The sequence below is a fragment of the Lemur catta genome, chromosome 7 (genome assembly GCF_020740605.2).
Source record: "Lemur catta isolate mLemCat1 chromosome 7, mLemCat1.pri, whole genome shotgun sequence".
In the NCBI taxonomy this organism is placed as follows: domain Eukaryota; kingdom Metazoa; phylum Chordata; class Mammalia; order Primates; family Lemuridae; genus Lemur; species Lemur catta.
Window position 1 is genome coordinate 61,400,980 of NC_059134.1, and position 17,983 is coordinate 61,418,962.

The 17,983-nt window shown below is 35.1% G+C and overlaps 2 protein-coding genes across 2 annotated transcripts; one reads left to right on the forward strand and one right to left on the reverse strand.

Annotated features, from left to right (window-relative positions):
• Nucleotides 1-7,140: 7,140 nt before the first annotated feature.
• LOC123641942 (olfactory receptor 52M1-like) lies at nt 7,141-8,085 on the reverse strand. The gene has a single exon (XM_045556887.1). It carries the CDS (start codon nt 8,083-8,085, stop codon nt 7,141-7,143), a length of 945 nt encoding a protein of 314 aa, XP_045412843.1.
• An 8,373-nt stretch (nt 8,086-16,458) lies between these two features.
• Nucleotides 16,459-17,403, forward strand: LOC123641669 (olfactory receptor 52A1-like). Its single transcript, XM_045556558.1, has one exon. It carries the CDS (start codon nt 16,459-16,461, stop codon nt 17,401-17,403), a length of 945 nt encoding a protein of 314 aa, XP_045412514.1.
• The last annotated feature ends 580 nt before the right edge of the window (nt 17,404-17,983 follow it).

A 17,983-nucleotide genomic window follows, 5' to 3' on the forward strand; every position in this document is an offset into this window, starting at 1 on the left:
ATACTAAATTTTAAATTAGTAAATCAATATTTTGAGTTAATAGTATTGTACCGTAAACTAGTAATTGACCAAGAGACTAGATTTTTAGATAATCTTAAAAAACAAACAAAACAGAAAGTTAACTATATAAGATAATAGGTATGCTAATTTGCTTGACTATAATATTTATTTCACTGTGTGTATACGTATGTACGTGTGTGTGTATATGTCTCTCTCTCTCTCAAGGTAAGCATATCAATACATCATGTTGTATACCTTAAATATATACAGTAAAAATAAATCATTATTTTGGTTTAAATATCAGCAATCAGCATATGATGAGCCTATATAATGTCCTTTAATCTGAATAAAACTATGTGTAATAAGAAAATTAGGGTTTTGACCAATACATTTTCTGACTAAATCCTATGACTAGGTTATTAAAAGTTGTGAATAATGGGTAAGTCTCAGCTTGAATACTGAATTAGTCTCTGTTTTCTGTATTACTTTTTGTAGTCAAGAGGTTGAATCATCTTTCAGACAACCACAAGGTCTGATTATTCCCTACTTATTATTGGACCAATAACTTCCATCCTAAGTTCCAACATTCTCTTCTCATGGAAGCACTGAATCCTCCCTTCCCAGCTCAACCATCCCTCTATTGCTTATAGCCTGGTTCTCTTACCTCTGTAACTAGATGTTCTCACTTCCCAGCCAAAGACTCAGATAAATTCTGGCTATAACAGTTACCCTAATACTTCCTATCCTGGGGAACCAGATCCCTGCAAGGAACATTACATATATATATATGTGTATATTCTCTCATGAGAATGCTGTCTAATTGTGAGCAGTTTTACCAACTTCACACAGTGTCTCCAGGTACAATTTGGTCTCTTTAAGGGACTCATTCTTGTGATATCTTTATCACCTGACCTCTGAGCTTAGAAACCAAAAGAAGATCCTTGACTCCAGGACTCTTAAGATCCTTGATTTATTATACTTGTTGGGCTTAAGCACATGCAAATGTTGTAAACTAAATGCTTGTTTAAACTATATGTAATCAGAGATGGAAGAAGTGGATGACATCATGGAGGGACAAGTCTATTAATAATTCAGGATGATCATATTAACATCTTCATATTCCTCCAGATATTCTTAAGCAGCTTACTTGAACTAGACTTAGTTCCAAAACAAACAAATAAACAAACAAAAAACCAAACAATTAAAGCTTTAAACCTTCAGAAAACTTCTTAGCCATATTCCTATTTCTAAATCCCCCTGAACTTCACTTCCTTGATTAAGTATAGTGTATGCACTATCCCTATGTATAGGGATATCACTAATTGTTATGGGATGTTATGTAAAGATTAGATTTGTTTTCCTACAGATGTGATCCTTCTCATCCTCCTTTTTTGCCCTGTATTTCAGGAAGGCTGGACTTTTCAGGCTGTGCTTCCCAGGATAACAGATCATTTTTCTTTCTACTGGGTTTCTTAAATGGGGACACTGGCAGAAAAATGTTAGGGAAGATGAAGGGAATGCCATTTCTTCCTACTTCTCACTTTTTCAGCTGCATTTATTCCATAGCACGAGATCCTGCCAGAGGGGACTGCCATGTTCTTAATTTCCACTGAGTATAATTATAATGCTGGTGCCTCTCTCTCTGTTTCACTGGCCTAGAGTCAATGTGGATTCCAGTTGTTTCTAATTTCTGGGAGACTTCATTCTCAAATATTTGAATCTTCAGCAATTCTATAATTTGTGTAAATAGCTGCTTGCATTAAGGATGCCCTGTACAATATATTCAAGTGCTTTCTGTTATGTGGTCAGACTCTGACTAATATAGATTGCTTTCATATAATAATAATTATAGAGCTAGAGATTTTGGTGATTGGTTTAGATTCCTTTTATAATAATTTTAGGGCTAGAGATTTTAGTAATTGGGATTTTAGTAAAAAGAAGGACACAGTGTTGCCCTCATAGTTATCTCATCTTAAAGATTACAAAGGGAACAATAAAAAGCTGCCAGCAACCTCAAGATAATAGAAGCCATATATGAAACACCCAGAGGTCACGTCATACTCCATGGTAAAACAGTGAAAGCTTTTCCACTAAGATCAGAAATAAGGCAAAATGTCTGGTTTTATCACTTCTACTAAACATGTTACTGAAAGTCCTAGCCAGAGCTATTAGGCAAAAAAAGGAAATAAAAGACATTCAAGTTGGAAAGAAAGAAGTAAAATTATCTCTGTTCACAATGACATGACCTTATAAGTAGAAAATCATAAAGATTTCACATGTACACATGAAAAAAAGAAAGAAAACAAACACACAAACCAAAACAACCTGATAGAGCTAATAAACAAAATCAAAATAACAAATCAGTTGTATTTTTGTGTACTAACCATGACCAATCTGAAAAAGTAAAGTAAAATAACAATTCTATTTACACTACTATCAAAAAGAATAAAATAGGAATAAACTTAAGTAGGAAGGCAAAATACATGTACACTGAAAACTAAAAATGAGATACCACTCCATAGCCATGAGGATGATTATTACAGAAAAAAAGTAAGAAGATAACAAGTGCTGGCATACGTGTGAAGAAATTGGAATTGTTGAGCATGGCTGTGAGAACGTATAGTGACAAATCTGCTGTGGAAAAAGGGCATGGCAATTCCTCAAATAATTAAACATACAATTTTCATGTGGTCAAGCAATTCTATTTCTGAGCATATACCCAAATGAAGCAAAACTAGGGACTTGAATGGATACTTGGATACCCATGTTCCTGATACCATTATTCACAATAAGCAAAGTGGAAACAACCCACATGTCCATCAACAGATGAATGGATGAGCAAAATGTCATACATACATACAATGGAATATTCAACCTTAAAAAGATGGAAATGCTGACACATGCTACAAACAAAATGGATGAACCTTGAAGACAATATGTTAAGTGAAGTGAGCCAGTCACTAAAGGACAGATATTGAATGATTCCACATATAAGGTACCTGGAGTTGTCAAATTCATAGAAATAGTAACTAGAATGGTAGTTGTCAGGGAATGAGGGGCAGGAAGAATGGGGACTTAATGTTTGATGGATATGGAGTTTCAATTGGGGAAGACAAAAAAGTACTGGAGATGAATGGTGGTGATGGTTGCAATGTGAATGGACTTAATACCACTGAATTGTACTGCTAAAATAGTTACAGTGATAGATTTTATGTTTATACATGTTTTACCACAATTGAAAAAATTAAAACCACCCGTGAAATGTCCTTTAGTTATTTTCCATCTAATGCTGACAACATAAGCAATGATTTTATACATATATTTTTCTTTATTATTAACATATAAATATATCTTAACAAAGAGAAACATTCAGGAAGGATTCCGTTGGTTGACACTGATCTGTACCATAAAAGATAGATAGGAGTGGAAAGGGCATGGCGATGATGTATAGCAGTATAAGGTATTTGAGGAAGAAAGAAAAGCATATGTGACAGTATATAAGTGGAGTGAAGCATAATATAGCTTGTTGTCTTTACAGTTTAGCCCATGGCATTCTAATTTGATCCCATCTGCTTACTCAGTTCACATGACAAAACAAGCAAGTTGGAAGTCCTAAACAATCAGAGAAATCCACAGGATTCCTGAGCTCACGTAACATCAATGATTGTTTCAATGTTTACCAGGTACATCTGGCGTCAAAGAGTTCTAATGTATCAAAGAATTCTATGGTATCTTTGTGCAAATTTCTTCTAAGGAAAAGATAGAATTACTCAATAATAAAGAAAGAATAAGAGAGTTATGAAAATTAGTCCAAATCAATCTAATCCAAATTAAAAGGCATTTAAATAAATTAATGAATGACCATGTCAACAAAAAAGATGAAAATGTTTCTTATTACTGTTCTGTTGAAAAACAATAAAGTTGTTTTATTCTTCTGAAAGCTTTAATAGTATCTTGAGTACATGATAGTAAGCAAAATACTCCATAGGAAAAGAAAAAAAAAAATGTTTTGAGATGTTGCCAGATTTAGCAAATATGTGACTAAGAGAATGGAATCAAATATATTCATTATATAAACATCAAAAAATACAAATATAACACAGTTGTGAAGACACTAAATAGAATATAATAGGTGTATTCTCTTTAAACACTTTAGACAAGTGAAAGGTGGAGAACATAGAAAATCATAATCATTGGGAAAAATAAAATAACATTTATGGAGTGTTTCCTTTGTGTCACTGGGATTTACATATCTCATTTAATACTCACACAACCTCATGAGGCAGATTCTATTATCACTTGTTTTGATATATCAGGAAACTCAGGCAAAGATGAATTAAACTTAAATATAAATATCCAGGGAAGAATATTGGACCTGAACTTAGGCAGTCTAACTCCAAAGCCTAAACTCTTAACCAATAAGCTATTAAGACTACCCAGAAAAATATCATGGACTTTAAATTCTACAAAATATAAGAATATGTGTTCAGTTTAGGCATCTATCAGAAAGCTATGTTCTCAGTTTAAGCATCTATCAGAAAGAGACATGTTTAATTAAAGGAAACAAAATGTGAGCCTTCTAATTAAGGAATATTGTTCATCAGTGAAAATATAAAACTGAAGAATGAGAAGATGAGAATGGGAATAAGATTATTAAAAAGGAGGATAAGAAGTAAAAGTAGAGGGGAAGGGGGTGAGAAAGTGAAGCAGAAAGGGTGGAGGAAGAAAGATTAACTAATTTAGGGTTAAACAGACATCTAGCATTTTGCAGAGTACTAGAGCAACGAGACAAAATAGGTATAAATAAAAGACTGTATTATTTTAAATCAAAACTGTAAATTAATAAGCAAAAATTGGGAGTAAGATAGTGAAACAAAATAACAACTCTTATTGTATAAAATATACATTGACCTACCAGTGCACTTTCAAGAGAGGAAATGGAGGCGACTTTCTGGGGGTAATGGGAAATGTTGTATATGGTAATTTGGTTATGGACTACACATGCCATACATTTGTCCAAACTTACTAACTGTATTACATATCAAAAAAATGAGTACATACATACATACAAACTTACAAATTTACATATACAAATGCGGTGGTCTAAAATTGTTAAAAACATAACTTGAGTCATTGATGTCCTTCTGACAGTGGTAACACATTAACATTTTATGCAAAAAATGTTGAAAGAGTGCACTATTAGTAACTATAATGAGACAAGAAGAGGAAACTGAGAATGTCTTGACAAATGTAATGCAGATGTATAGTTAACTGAAACATAGGCAGAGCTTTCCGTGGTTTCAAAAAAAACTGCTCCATAAAAATATGTAACTGTGCTTTGAAAGTTGAAACTGATTTACTATTACTATAAACACTCATTTAGATTTTAAAAAAACTTAAATAAAACCCTTAAACAATCTTTTAATCAATCTTTAAATAAAAGAGGTGTAAAAAGGTGAAATATCATCTCTAATCTGGCCAAGGTTTTTCTGATAAAACAAAACAGACAAAGAAGAAAAACCATAAATATCTTTCCATGCTTCTGGTGCATTCTGCTTTTATTCTATTTTTAGGAGAAATGTTTTTTTTCTTTGTAATGAAAATTCATACATTTGAAGGACCATGGTCTGCAATTAAATGGGCAGATCAGTGGGAAAGGAAAGCTATGTCAGAATTGAGAAGGCTGTTTAGGCAAAAATGTTGACCAGGAACATAGCATTCTGACTTCCAAACAATGTCTTAGAGTCACCATAGTCTCAATCCTTGATACAAAATATTTAAAACTGAGACACTTCAAAAAGATGGATGGGGCACGGCAGCACACACTTTAGCACTTTTCAGATTCTCTGTATTCTTTTTTTTATTACCCAATTGCACTTTTAGTGAGTTCACTCATAATAGACCTCATTTTTACCTACAAGTTGAAGACACCTGGATATTCACCTTAGCTGAGACTTTTCTCCTACAAGATATATGCTTTTTAATATTCTACATGAATCTCAAACCTAATACTTCTAAATAAATCTCATTAATATAGCCTTCAAATTACTTGCGATCCAGAGTTTCCTAGTCAAGGAAAGGATGACAAATACGTGAAGTTCTTCAAAATAGAAAACTATACACTATAACCAGATTTGAATTCTGAACTGAGTATTGGTGACTCCAGAAATGTTTGTCTTTGTTTGACTATGCCTGTGAACTCCTAAGGCTGATAAACAAGGAGTGGTGAAAAGTTTCAAAGCACAAGTATGCCAAAAACAATTTTTAGAGATCAAAAACATAAAAAGCCCATAGATCTTAGACTATAATAAGAATATGAGAAATGGATGACTGACTGGGCTGCAAAACTAGTGAAAATTAACTCTCCTTAGAAGTCCGTGGTACTTCACCTAATCAATGAAACAGACGTAATGCACATAATAGCCTGGTAACTTGGTTATTTTGACTACTAAATATGAAATTGGAATTCATGATGTCAATTTTGGCAGTCAATAGACTCCAAAATATTGACTTATTTTATAAAATACACTCCATTTTTATCAAAATTTATCTAGAAAACAGAGCAGCCATGACACCAAAATTAGAGATTTCATGTTTGTTTCTTTGTTCTTAGGGCGTTCGGTTCTTCTAAATACTAAATTTTAAAATTTATGTATTATTAGTGTACTCCTTTATCTAGACAAATAATAAGCCCTCAATTTGATCCCATTAGAGAAACAGCATGATATTCCTCACTTGTATGAAATCACAGCCACATACATGAATCAAAATGGTTTGAAACTGGTAGGTATATGCTATTCAGCATTTGTTATCTAGAGAATCTTCTTTATATTTTCTCCTATAATGTCTATTTATCATTTCTCCCTTTCCTAGACTGTTCACTCTCTAGTTGTAATTATCCTCAAAAAGACACATGTTTAGGGGAAGACTAACAATCTCTTCTCCAATATTTACTAAATGAGAAAGCTAAAACAACTTCTTGAGTTAGAATTTTTGGAATTTATAGTCATCTGGTAAATAACAGAACTTACAGATGATGAATGCACTTCAGGTTATGTGAGTGAGAACAGCCAGTTATTTTCATCATCTCTTCAATTTAGATTTATTCTTGAATCATCTCTTGTATTGATCCAACTAAAATCAAGCAACTTTGACGCTTAATATCCTAAGAACGTTCTCCCGTATTTTCTTGGTCCTTACTCCATACACGATAGGGTTGAGAAAAGGGGGAACTAAAAGGTACATATTTGCAATAAAAATATGAATATGTGCTGGCACGTTTTTCCCAAAACGGTGAGTGAAAATGGAAAAGCCAGCTGTGGAATAGAAAACAAGAATGACACAGACATGGGAGCCACATGTACCCAAAGCCTTAAAGCTAGCTTCTCGGGAGGGCAGGCGGAATACAGAGCGCAGGATGAAGGCGTAGGATACAGCAATGAGGACAGCATCACATGAACCAATGATAGAAGCCATACTGAGGCTGTAACTCTTGGTGGCCCCTGCGTCCATACATGCCAGCTTCACCACGGCCATGAACTCACAGTAGGTGTGGGCAATGATTCGTGTTCTACAGTAGGGCAGCTGCTTGAGAAGGATGGGGTGGGGAGAGAAGAAGGCTACCCCCCGACACACCACAATGATACCGATTATGATGATGCGACTACGGGTGAGAATGGTGCTATGGTGCAGTGGGTCACAGATGGCCACATAGCGGTCAATGGCCATGGCCAGGAAGAAACCCGACTCCATGGCAGTAAAGCTGTGGATGAAGAACATCTGCGCCAGGCACGCATCAAAGGCGATGTCATGGGCTCCGAGCCAGAAGAGGCAGAGCATGCGGGGCAGTGTAGATGTGGAGAGGACCAGGTCGGTGCCCGAGAGCATGCACAGAAACAGGAACATAGGCTCGTGGAGGCTGCGCTCCGCCCTCACCACAGCCAGGATGGTCACGTTGCCCACCACGGCCACCACGTACATGGAGCAGAAGGGGATCCCAATCCAGGCGTGCAGGTGCTCTAGTCCTGGGATGCCCAGCAGCAAGAAGGTGACGGGGGAGGGGCGAGAAGTGTTGAGAGGAGGCATTTTTTTGTTCCCTTTGGGTTCTGTTAGTTCTTCTGAAATTAAAGTTGCTGTGACAATATGATCACAACCAGGTGCCAAAAAGTATGGTGATATGTTTCAGAAGGACCTTTAAGTGCCCGTTGTTAAAAACAATCTGGAGTATTTACTTTCTCTAGGAACACAATAAGGAAATTATTTACAACTCACTAAATTATTGTACTTAGAAATACCAAAAAGCAATTCTTAAATCATTTCATAGTATCACAGGGACGTATAAGTCACTTTGTCCATTGATTTTCAGTCAGAGATTCCATCTATAGTCATGTTTTTACTTCATTCAACAAATATTTACTGAGCAGTTACTCTATAGCAAAACATGTCCTAGGAACTGGGAATAAAAAAAATGGAAAGATCATACAAGTAAGAGACAAGAAAAGTAAGACACCATAATGTGATAAATAGTGACTAGTGGGTGTGGGCATTAGATTACTTGGTGAGAATGGAACATTTATGTTGGTACTTGAATGAGGAAGCTTACATTATTCAGAGTCTGGGATATTATATATTCTGTTAGTGAAAATATCAAGAAAAATTGCCATACAGAAGGAACAAACAGGAAAAGATAAGAAGGCCGATGATTCTAAAACTTAGTAAGCAAGGAAGAAAGTTGTAGGAGGTAAGGTCAATTTATCCCTGTCAGCTTCTTCATGTGTTTACTGTTTCCCCTGCCCATTGTAGAGAAATATCAGTTACACTAACAGTTATCTGGAGAATATTGGAAACTTTTCTCCTTCATTTCCTTTTATCAGGACTTTCTGAACAACACCTATTTTGGAATCAAATTAGTAGCAAATCTTTTATAGGTAACAATTCCATGAGTGATCATATTTTTCATCCATATCTCATAGTAAGCTCTCCATAATATCATTTATTACATAGTATTTTCCTTGATTTTTTTTCCCTTTCTGCTCCCCTAGTCTTAACTGCCAAAAAGCTTTATGTCAAAACTGTCCACTGTTTTACCAAAAGTGCTTACTCCAGTGTAATATGGACACAGCAAATGTTGAAATCCTGAATTTAAGACAATCAAAAAATTAGAGTTTATGGAGTATATACTTCAGATATCAAACTATGAAATATATAGAAAATTATTCCCTAGAACATAGAAATGCCATTCAATGGTATCTTGGATTTATATTTATGCCCTGTAATTCTCTGCAGGTTGCTTTCACATCAGTGATAAGCAGACCTTATGTTGGATGAAACAGGGCATTTGGAGTGCTCTTTCTTAGAGCTCATATTTAGTATTTCTCTCCTGTGAATGACTTCCATGAATGGAAGAGATCAAGCAGAGGCCCCGTGAAATTTCATGGAGTTATTATAAGGACCCTTGTTTTAGCTAGAAGATTCCCCAATCCACATTCTAATACACTTAGAGAATGGAAACAAATGGTCTCTGTCCCTTTCTGTATGAACATTATATTGAAGTCCTTGGTGTGGTTTCTAAAATAGTATTAACATAATCTATATATTCAGGCTTTCATTTGTCACATTGAATATGTAATTAATCTGAAAAATAAAATAGTATGTGGTAATTTCCTATTATTTATTTATTTCTATCATGTATCCTTGAAGTAGGACATATTATATGTTCTTTTGTACTAATAAATATCTAATTTTAAGGAAAATGTATTTCTTAACATTAACTCTACTCAGTACCTACCATCCTCATTTATTCTGACTTAGACCATTTCATTAGGCAGATAGATCCTTATCGTGCATTTTCATTTGTTGATTCAGAAGCTCACATTATGACATACACAAGGCAGTTACTTTATTGGATTGGTAAACTGACTTAATAATGTCAGAGACATCAGTTACTTACTAAGGCAGTTTTCTTTATTATGTTTCTTCTCATAATTCCACTGGATAGTCAAGTCTCCATGGCAGAAAAGCCCTAGGATCAGGTGGTTGAACACAAGGCAAGGAGTAGGAGGTTAAAGAAGAGAAGGGCTCTAAATCACCACAAATGCCTCAATTGTAAGGAAACACTAGATTACTAATTTCCTGTGTTTCCCATCTCCCATCAAGATAGTGACCTTGAGTAGTACTAAATCTATCAGCCCTCAAAAAGAATCTGATTTTCTTATGTCTCAAATGAATTTTTATACATGTAATACACATTCGTAAGAACTTTAGAAGAGTTACCTCTAAAGGTGCTTTACAGAATCATGACAAGACACTCATGCTCTTCGAATACCATTACTTAAGGGAATGTTTTCTAGGCTTTCACACTTGCTAGACAGTGAGTTTTACTGTATGGAATAACACTTGAGCAATGAAACTATAGTTTATTCATTTTGCCTTTATAAAACAACTTTAATCAAGTAATTTATTAGGCAAAAAAATTATCCCAGAAGGGAGCAAAGGATAAGTGATGTAGAAATAATAACAAGGGACCGAAATTGAGTTTACTGAATCAAAGAAAGTGTTTCTGAATAAATGGCACTTTGGCGAAAACTGTCAAGAATATATATAACGTTGGTTCATGAGATTTAAATAGAGATAGATAAAGATAGACACAATTATATACAAATATATAGATATTCCTATCTATCAATGTACACATAAACAAAGGAAAAGGAAGAGAACATAAACAAAGTTTCATGAGAAAGAGGAATCATGACATAATTAATTAAAACCTACCTAATATAGTTGGGACTCAAAGAGTACAAAGATATTCACATTAGATGAGATTATATGCAGTCTCTAGACTGGTGACTTTCTCCCATTAGGTGATCAATAAGTATGTGTTGGATGTATAAATGCAATACAGAACATTGCAAGAGCAGAACTGGAAAGTGTGCACACTGACAGGTAAACACACTTATTCACAAAATATTTTTTTGTACAAGCACTCATGATACAATTTTTGTAATATCATCTCCTTGAAAATGGCAACCTGTAGTTGAGTCCAGAATTCACAAGGTATCCATATTTTAGTTCCTTCAATATATTCATAGAGTATAAAATATGGTCAAAATGAGAGATAATCCTCACTTCCATCATATCCTTTAAAAAAGATCTATGTTTCCCATAAGCAAGAGGTTTCTTCATTCAATTCATGGAGAATAAAATAATGTGCATTCCCTCTATTCAAGATTTATATCTCTTCCCTTGAATCTTTATCATTTGAAAGCTCAGAAGGTATTGTGTGGGGGAATCTGATATCACTTAAAATTTTCCATCCATCATTCAGCTAGTTTCCTTATCTCCATCACTCACTAATGTCATAAAAACCTTAATTAGCTCATAAAGAAAGTAATTCAGAGCCAAGAAGCTATCTACACATGCAGCTTCTATATGTAACAGCTCCAGTGTAGTATTCTCAAAGGATAAGCAAGAATAACATGTGACACTAATAGGTCCCTATGGAATCATTGGGATATTGGAAAGTTTTCAATATCTTATTTTAGGTAGATGGTTACACAGTAGTATACATGTGTTAAGTTTCTCAAATGGAATGCTTAAGACTCATTATACTTTTGATGGACATTTGGATTGATTTTTGTTTTAGTGCTAGTATACAAAAGCTGCTATAAAAATTGCTGTACAAATCGTATGGTGGATTCATGTGCTTGTTACTCTTGAGTAAATACCGAATAGTGGAATTGTTAGGTCATAATGTAGATATGTGTTTTTTTGCATGGAAACTTTCAGCAAAAAAGAAACAAATTAAACCATACTAATATGGTATGAAAGAAAGAAAACACGAACATAAACTATTATCTCAAGAACATAGCTATCAGGTACAATGGGAAAAATCTCTGGAATATTTCTGGGCAAAAGAGAGATTATATTATTTTAGTATAATCACACATGTAAATACATGTGTATGTACATCTAGGACAAGTAAGAGGGTGTTAGTTAAATGTAGCAGTGCACATTAAAGTGTAGAAGATTGATGCGATGTGACCCTGAGGAACTGAGTGAAATAGAGAAGAAATAGGAGGAGGTAGAAGGGGAGGAGGAGTACAAAAGAAAAATAGATTCTGAAGATACAGAGATGAGAATAAGGAAAAAAACAGAAGGCAACTGATAGTACCTGAAAATATTTTCTTCTCTCCTCTACATATCAAGTCCATTTTTATGTCTAATGAGGCTAGACAAGTGATGCTGACCTTGGAAAGCTACTGACAAATTAGGAATACTAAAAACAAGGTAAACCACTCAGCCATGTTCTCACATGAGGCTGGAAAGTGAGCATAGGCAGTTAAGCCACACTCTGAGAAAAACAAAAAATCTATGTGCAAACTATGCCTGCATTTTGGTCATTATAATTTAACATTCTGTTACCTGGGAACCTGCTAGAGAAGGGTAGTTTGTCAGGTCCATGTTGCAATCAGTGAATCACTGGTCTTATATGGAAAATAATTGAACTGTTCAAACTCTGAAGTTAGAAGAACAGCCTGTATTTGACATATCCACAGATTGTTGGCAGGGAAAACACATTATGGATATATTCTGTAAAACTTGTTATCGGGTGATTTTTAGCAGATCAGTAATGTTACTGAGGTTAGTGACTGAAGTTAGTTTCAATCTCTATCAAGAGAGGAGAAAGTGATGAATTATCTGATGTTTCAATCAACAGAGGAAACTTGGAAAATCTTACCCCTAAAAAAATTGTATTTAAGTCTCACTGAAAATTGAAAGTGACTATAAAATACTGGGCAACAGGAGTAAGAGTCATTAAGTAGTTGTCGCAGTAATAGTAGCAGTACTGTATTTATAAGCAGAATAGCTCTACTTTTCTACTTCAGTTACAGGCTCTGCCAGTTGACAGAGGGTAGAAAAGACAATTATTCTTCATTTCCACATCTTAAGAAATCTCCATCTCTCACATTCGCTTATCACAGAATCAACTTGCTCTGAATGAAAACCCGACTAGGTATTTCCTAGTTCTCATTCCTGGGAGACTCCTTTCTTTTAAAAATCAGAGAACTTTCTGACTCTCTGTTCCAGCTTTGAGACCAACTTGCTCCTAGTAAGGAAACCTGGGGTTGAGAAGGATAATGACACTCTAGGGATATCAGGATAATGACGGTCTGCGATCAGTCCAGGCTTTAAGGAAAGCCCAGTGACTCTCTTCCATTAATATTTACATGTGCTGGAAATTTGGTGGCAACAAGTTGATAAAACCAGACCATGCATGTGCCAGGCCAGTCCTCAGCTCTATCCAGGTAAGTTTCTCCCTCTAGAACTTGGGAACTGAGAATGGATAAAGCCGTGATGGCAGTTAATTTTAGAAAAAAATGATAGAATAGGGGTTTCTAAATCTTGCTTCACTCAATGATTCCTTTGTCCATGTTTTCCCTGTTTATAATTTTTCATAAAAAATAATGAAGGGCTGGATTAATATAATTTGGAGTTAAATATTTTCATAGGTAATTATGTAATATTGTCTTGTGTTTCTGGCCCCTGAATAATTATTGACATAAGCAAGACTGTAACCACGCTTTCTGGATTCCAGACAATTCCATACCAATTACTTCTAATGTTCACTGATTTATTGAAAATGAAAAAGAATATTTATAGGCACTACCATTGGTCTCTGTAGAAATGTGGCAGGTGGTTGAGTAATGTAAAAAGTAGGGCATAGACAGGAGAATCATATGTCTTCAAAAGATTTAGTATCTGATGTATTTACCCAGCAGCTCAGTCTTCTTTCTGCCTGGCAGAGGACACTCCAACCTCCTTTTTGCCCTTTTGCCTTTACTGGAGATCATCTGTTACCATAAAGGTTCTTCAAATTCTTAGTCAGCAGGAATGAGAAGACCCTTTATATGACAGCAGTTAGACTATTTTAGAAAGCAAAGAGACATCAAGCTCAGACCCTGTTATCTCTTATAGAAACCCGGTTTAAGGAAATTCAGATGCATGTATTTCCCCCATTAAATTATACACACTCAGGAAGCCTGTAAATGAGGAGAAACCATACGCATTTTTAACTACAAAAATATGTAAACAGATTGTAACCTTCTTATTTCAACTCTGATCATTTGATGACTGCTTGGAAGAATGATAAATTCTAATATATTAATACAGTATGGTGGAAGAAAGCTCTTTGACTCTAGAACTTTCTTCTTCTCATGCAGGATTTCTTCATTTCTAATGTCAAGAAGTTTTCACTACTTTGTATTTTTGTTTTATCTCTCCCCAGTCTTCCACAGCCTGCTTCTGTCTGGAGAAAATATGGACTTTTATTAGACTACCATATACATACTTGAATTTTTCCAGAAACTATTCTTTTCTGGGTAGCATCTTGTTTAACATTCAGGTAAGTGAGGTTAGTGTCCTTAATTTGCAGATGAGTAAACGGTGGGTAAGGTACTTAGACAAGGTGCCATAAATGGTAACTGAGGGATCCAAGATTAGTAGGCAGGTCATCTTTCTGATTTTCAAGCCCTTGATTTTAACCACTTGATGAATACTAGGCAAGTTATCTGATAAAAGAATCATAATCAAGTGGCTGGGTGTAATTACAATATTTATTTTGCCTTTAGACTATTAGACAATTATTGAATGATTAAAGAAATACCAATAGCTTTAGCTTATGAAATCTCCTTCTTTTTCAGTGTTTATAATGTCTGGCAACTCATATTGAGAAATACAAACATAGTCCACATACTTCACCATTTCTTCTACCATATATTCCAATATAAAATGTAAGCATCAAAGGAAATTCTTTCTTACAATTTTTATTGCATTAGCCCATATTTATGGCTATTATGACTACAGTCCACTCAGCAGTATTGTTGCAGCATTACAAGCAAAGAGATCTCAGTGTCAATATTTTCTTCTTTAGTATAAAAATTATGGTACCACAACTGTTTTCTAAACTCCTACACATTTACTCCATGAGAAGATTATACAGTTGGTTGTCTGACACTTTTCCAGAAATTGCTATCCAGAGAGAAAGAGAAAATAGATTTCCAGTGATATTCATAAAGAGGATCCTTTTTCAGGGTGTATGAATATGACCAGATAGAAAACATCTCTTTATGGGAAAGATTGGGATCAGTGTTTAGGTATGGACAGCTTGGAGCAAAATTAGAAATGGTTGAAAAATTAGAAAGTGATAAATAAAAGTGAGACTAAAGGGGAAAACAAGGTTTTGCTAAATGGATTTGATTCTCCCTAAAAGGAACATAAATCAAAATCTGGCAAGATTGTAAACTAAAGAGGGATTATGAGGTGGGCATTACATTCAGTGGATCTTCAGGATTCAAATCACAGTTAATTACTCATGGTATAGTGTAAAGTTATTTAAAAGAGAAAGTAGGGAGTCCATTTTACAAAGCAAAGTATGAAATCTTACCCAGAACCCAAGGAGTCTGGTAATGCTCTGACTTTTAGCTTCTGATAAACACATACAAATACACACACTTATGCTAATCCAGCTTTGGTATATATCTAAACTTGCCAGCTTTTGCTTTTGGCTATATACTATCTGATTTTAAATTGCTATTTCTTCTTGAATATGAAACCTTTATATTCTTCTTCTTGTTGCTTTTAATATTCCACGCCCTCGTAAAAAACAGCCTCTGTATTCCACATTTCCTATTCCACACAGCAAGTCTACCTAAAACATAAATGGTCTGTAATTCACTGAGAAACCAATGACTGTTTCTGAAAGAAGACTGGACTCATCAAATATCCTCTAAGAACCATGCTTTGTGCCCTGAAAAATAATGGATTATTCAGTATTTTGATGAAGGAATGAGTTAATATAAGACAACTAAAACTCTCCTTTAATAAACCCCACTGGAGAACAAATGATAATGACTCAGAGTTAAATATTTCATTTATTGGAACCAAGAGTGGTGTGGTTAATAGTAAAATTTATCATAAGATTCCTTACTAATGCACACAGGGCAACAGAAATGGAATTTTCTGTGGGACACCAAGGCTCCTAGAAGAACGGCTAGGTCTGGTGAAATTGTCTGGATTCTGGAAGCAGATAAAGAAGAGACACCTAATGGTGACTTTTCAGGCAAACTAGAGTAGAGATCATGGAAGATGCAGAAAATTAGTGCTCTTAGTGTCAAGTTTCCATTTCCACAAGAGTTAAGTCAGAAATCCTGAAAGTTTCACACTTTTATCTCCCACATGGCTCTAGTAAAGCTTTTACATAATTGTTTGCTGTCTCTATCTTGACATTTATTGTAGAACCTCAGAATAATCTGGCCAAACTGCCATTCAAACCACTGAATTTATTTGCTCAATGCACAATATGGTAGGATGTTAATAAGGACTGAAACATTTTCACTTTCCATCCAAGCTTTCTTCCTCAGGTATTGGAATCACTCGTGAGGTGACAGAATCCCAACTTCAATGGCATTTATCAACATGTCATATTTGAACCCCAGAACGCTTACCCTGATTGGCATCCCTGGACTAGAGCATGTGCAGTTTTGGATTGGGTTTCCTTTTTTTGCCGTATGCCTAGTGGCTCTTTTGGGAAATAGCATCTTACTAATCATCATCCCTACAGAACGTAGTTTGCACCAGCCCATGTACATCTTCCTGGCTGTGCTGGCAGCCACTGACATAGGACTCTGTGCAGCCATTGTCCCTAAGATGCTGGCCATCTTTTGGTTCAGATCTTGCTCCATGGCCTTTGATGCCTGCCTAGCCCAGCTGTTTTTCATCCATACCTTGCAGGGCATGGAGTCTGGCGTTCTGTTGGCCATGGCCTTTGACCGCTACATTGCCATCTGTGATCCTTTGAGGCACACATCCATCCTCACTCCTTCCATTGTGGGTCGCATGATAGTGGTGGTGGCAATTCGAGCTATAGTGCTGGTTGGTCTATTAACCATTCTAATCAAAAGACTGCATGTTTTCCATTCCATCCTTATTGCCCACTCTTACTGTGAGCACATGGCTGTGGTCAAGCTGGCTGCAGAAGACATTTTAGTCAATAAGACATGCGGTCTTTTTGTAGGCTTTACAGTTCTTGGATTTGACATGATTTCTATCCTCATATCCTATGTTCTGATTTTCCAAGCTGTTTTTCATCTACAACAAAAGGAGGCACGGCTAAAAGCATTTAACACATGCACAGCTCATATTTTTGTCTTCCTGGAGTTCTATATTCTTGCCTTTTTCTCTTTTTTCAGCCACCGTTTTGGACACGTTGCCCCCTCTACCCACATTCTTTTGTCTACCATCTACCTCCTTGTGCCACCTGCACTCAATCCTATTGTCTATGGTGTAAAAAATAAGGTGATCTGTAACCGTGTAGCTAAGATTTTTCTTCTGAATCATGGATCTTAGCAATTATCTAGAAAATGATGGCCATGTAGAGGATGCTTTTATATTTCCTAGAGATGGCGACAATTTGGACCCTGTGTGTTCATCTTTGGTGTTTCACATCGTCATCCTGGATCTTAAAGGCATTTATTTTCAAAACTACATCTAGGCTTAAAAAGTATTTGGGTTAAGACTAATATTACCTGTCTACTGCTAATGTATTTGGCTTCTAATTCAATCTTTATCATTTCTTTTTTGTGTGTATTTAATTTGCAGTTCTTTTTACTTCTTGCTAAGAAAGATTTGTTTATTGTATTTTAAACTCTTTCTTTTGTAATATATGCATTTGAATCTTAATTTTTCTGCAGTACGCATTTTGACATTCTGTATTTTCATTCTTATTCAATTAAAATAAGACTAATATTCACTGTGACTCCTGTGTTAATTCTTGACATATTGAGATATATGCTGCTTGATTTCCACATATTTAAGGATTCTTGATAAACTATTGAATTCTAATTTAATTTCACTGCAATCAGGGAATACTTTTTGAAAATTTAAATACTTGAAATGTAGTAAGATTCACATTTTGGCCCACTATAAA

Coding starts and splice junctions, on each gene's coding strand:
- LOC123641942 (XM_045556887.1), bottom strand. CDS start 8,085: ATGCCTCCTCTCAACACTTCTCGCCCCTCCCCCGTCACCTTCTTGCTG.
- LOC123641669 (XM_045556558.1), top strand. CDS start 16,459: ATGGCATTTATCAACATGTCATATTTGAACCCCAGAACGCTTACCCTG.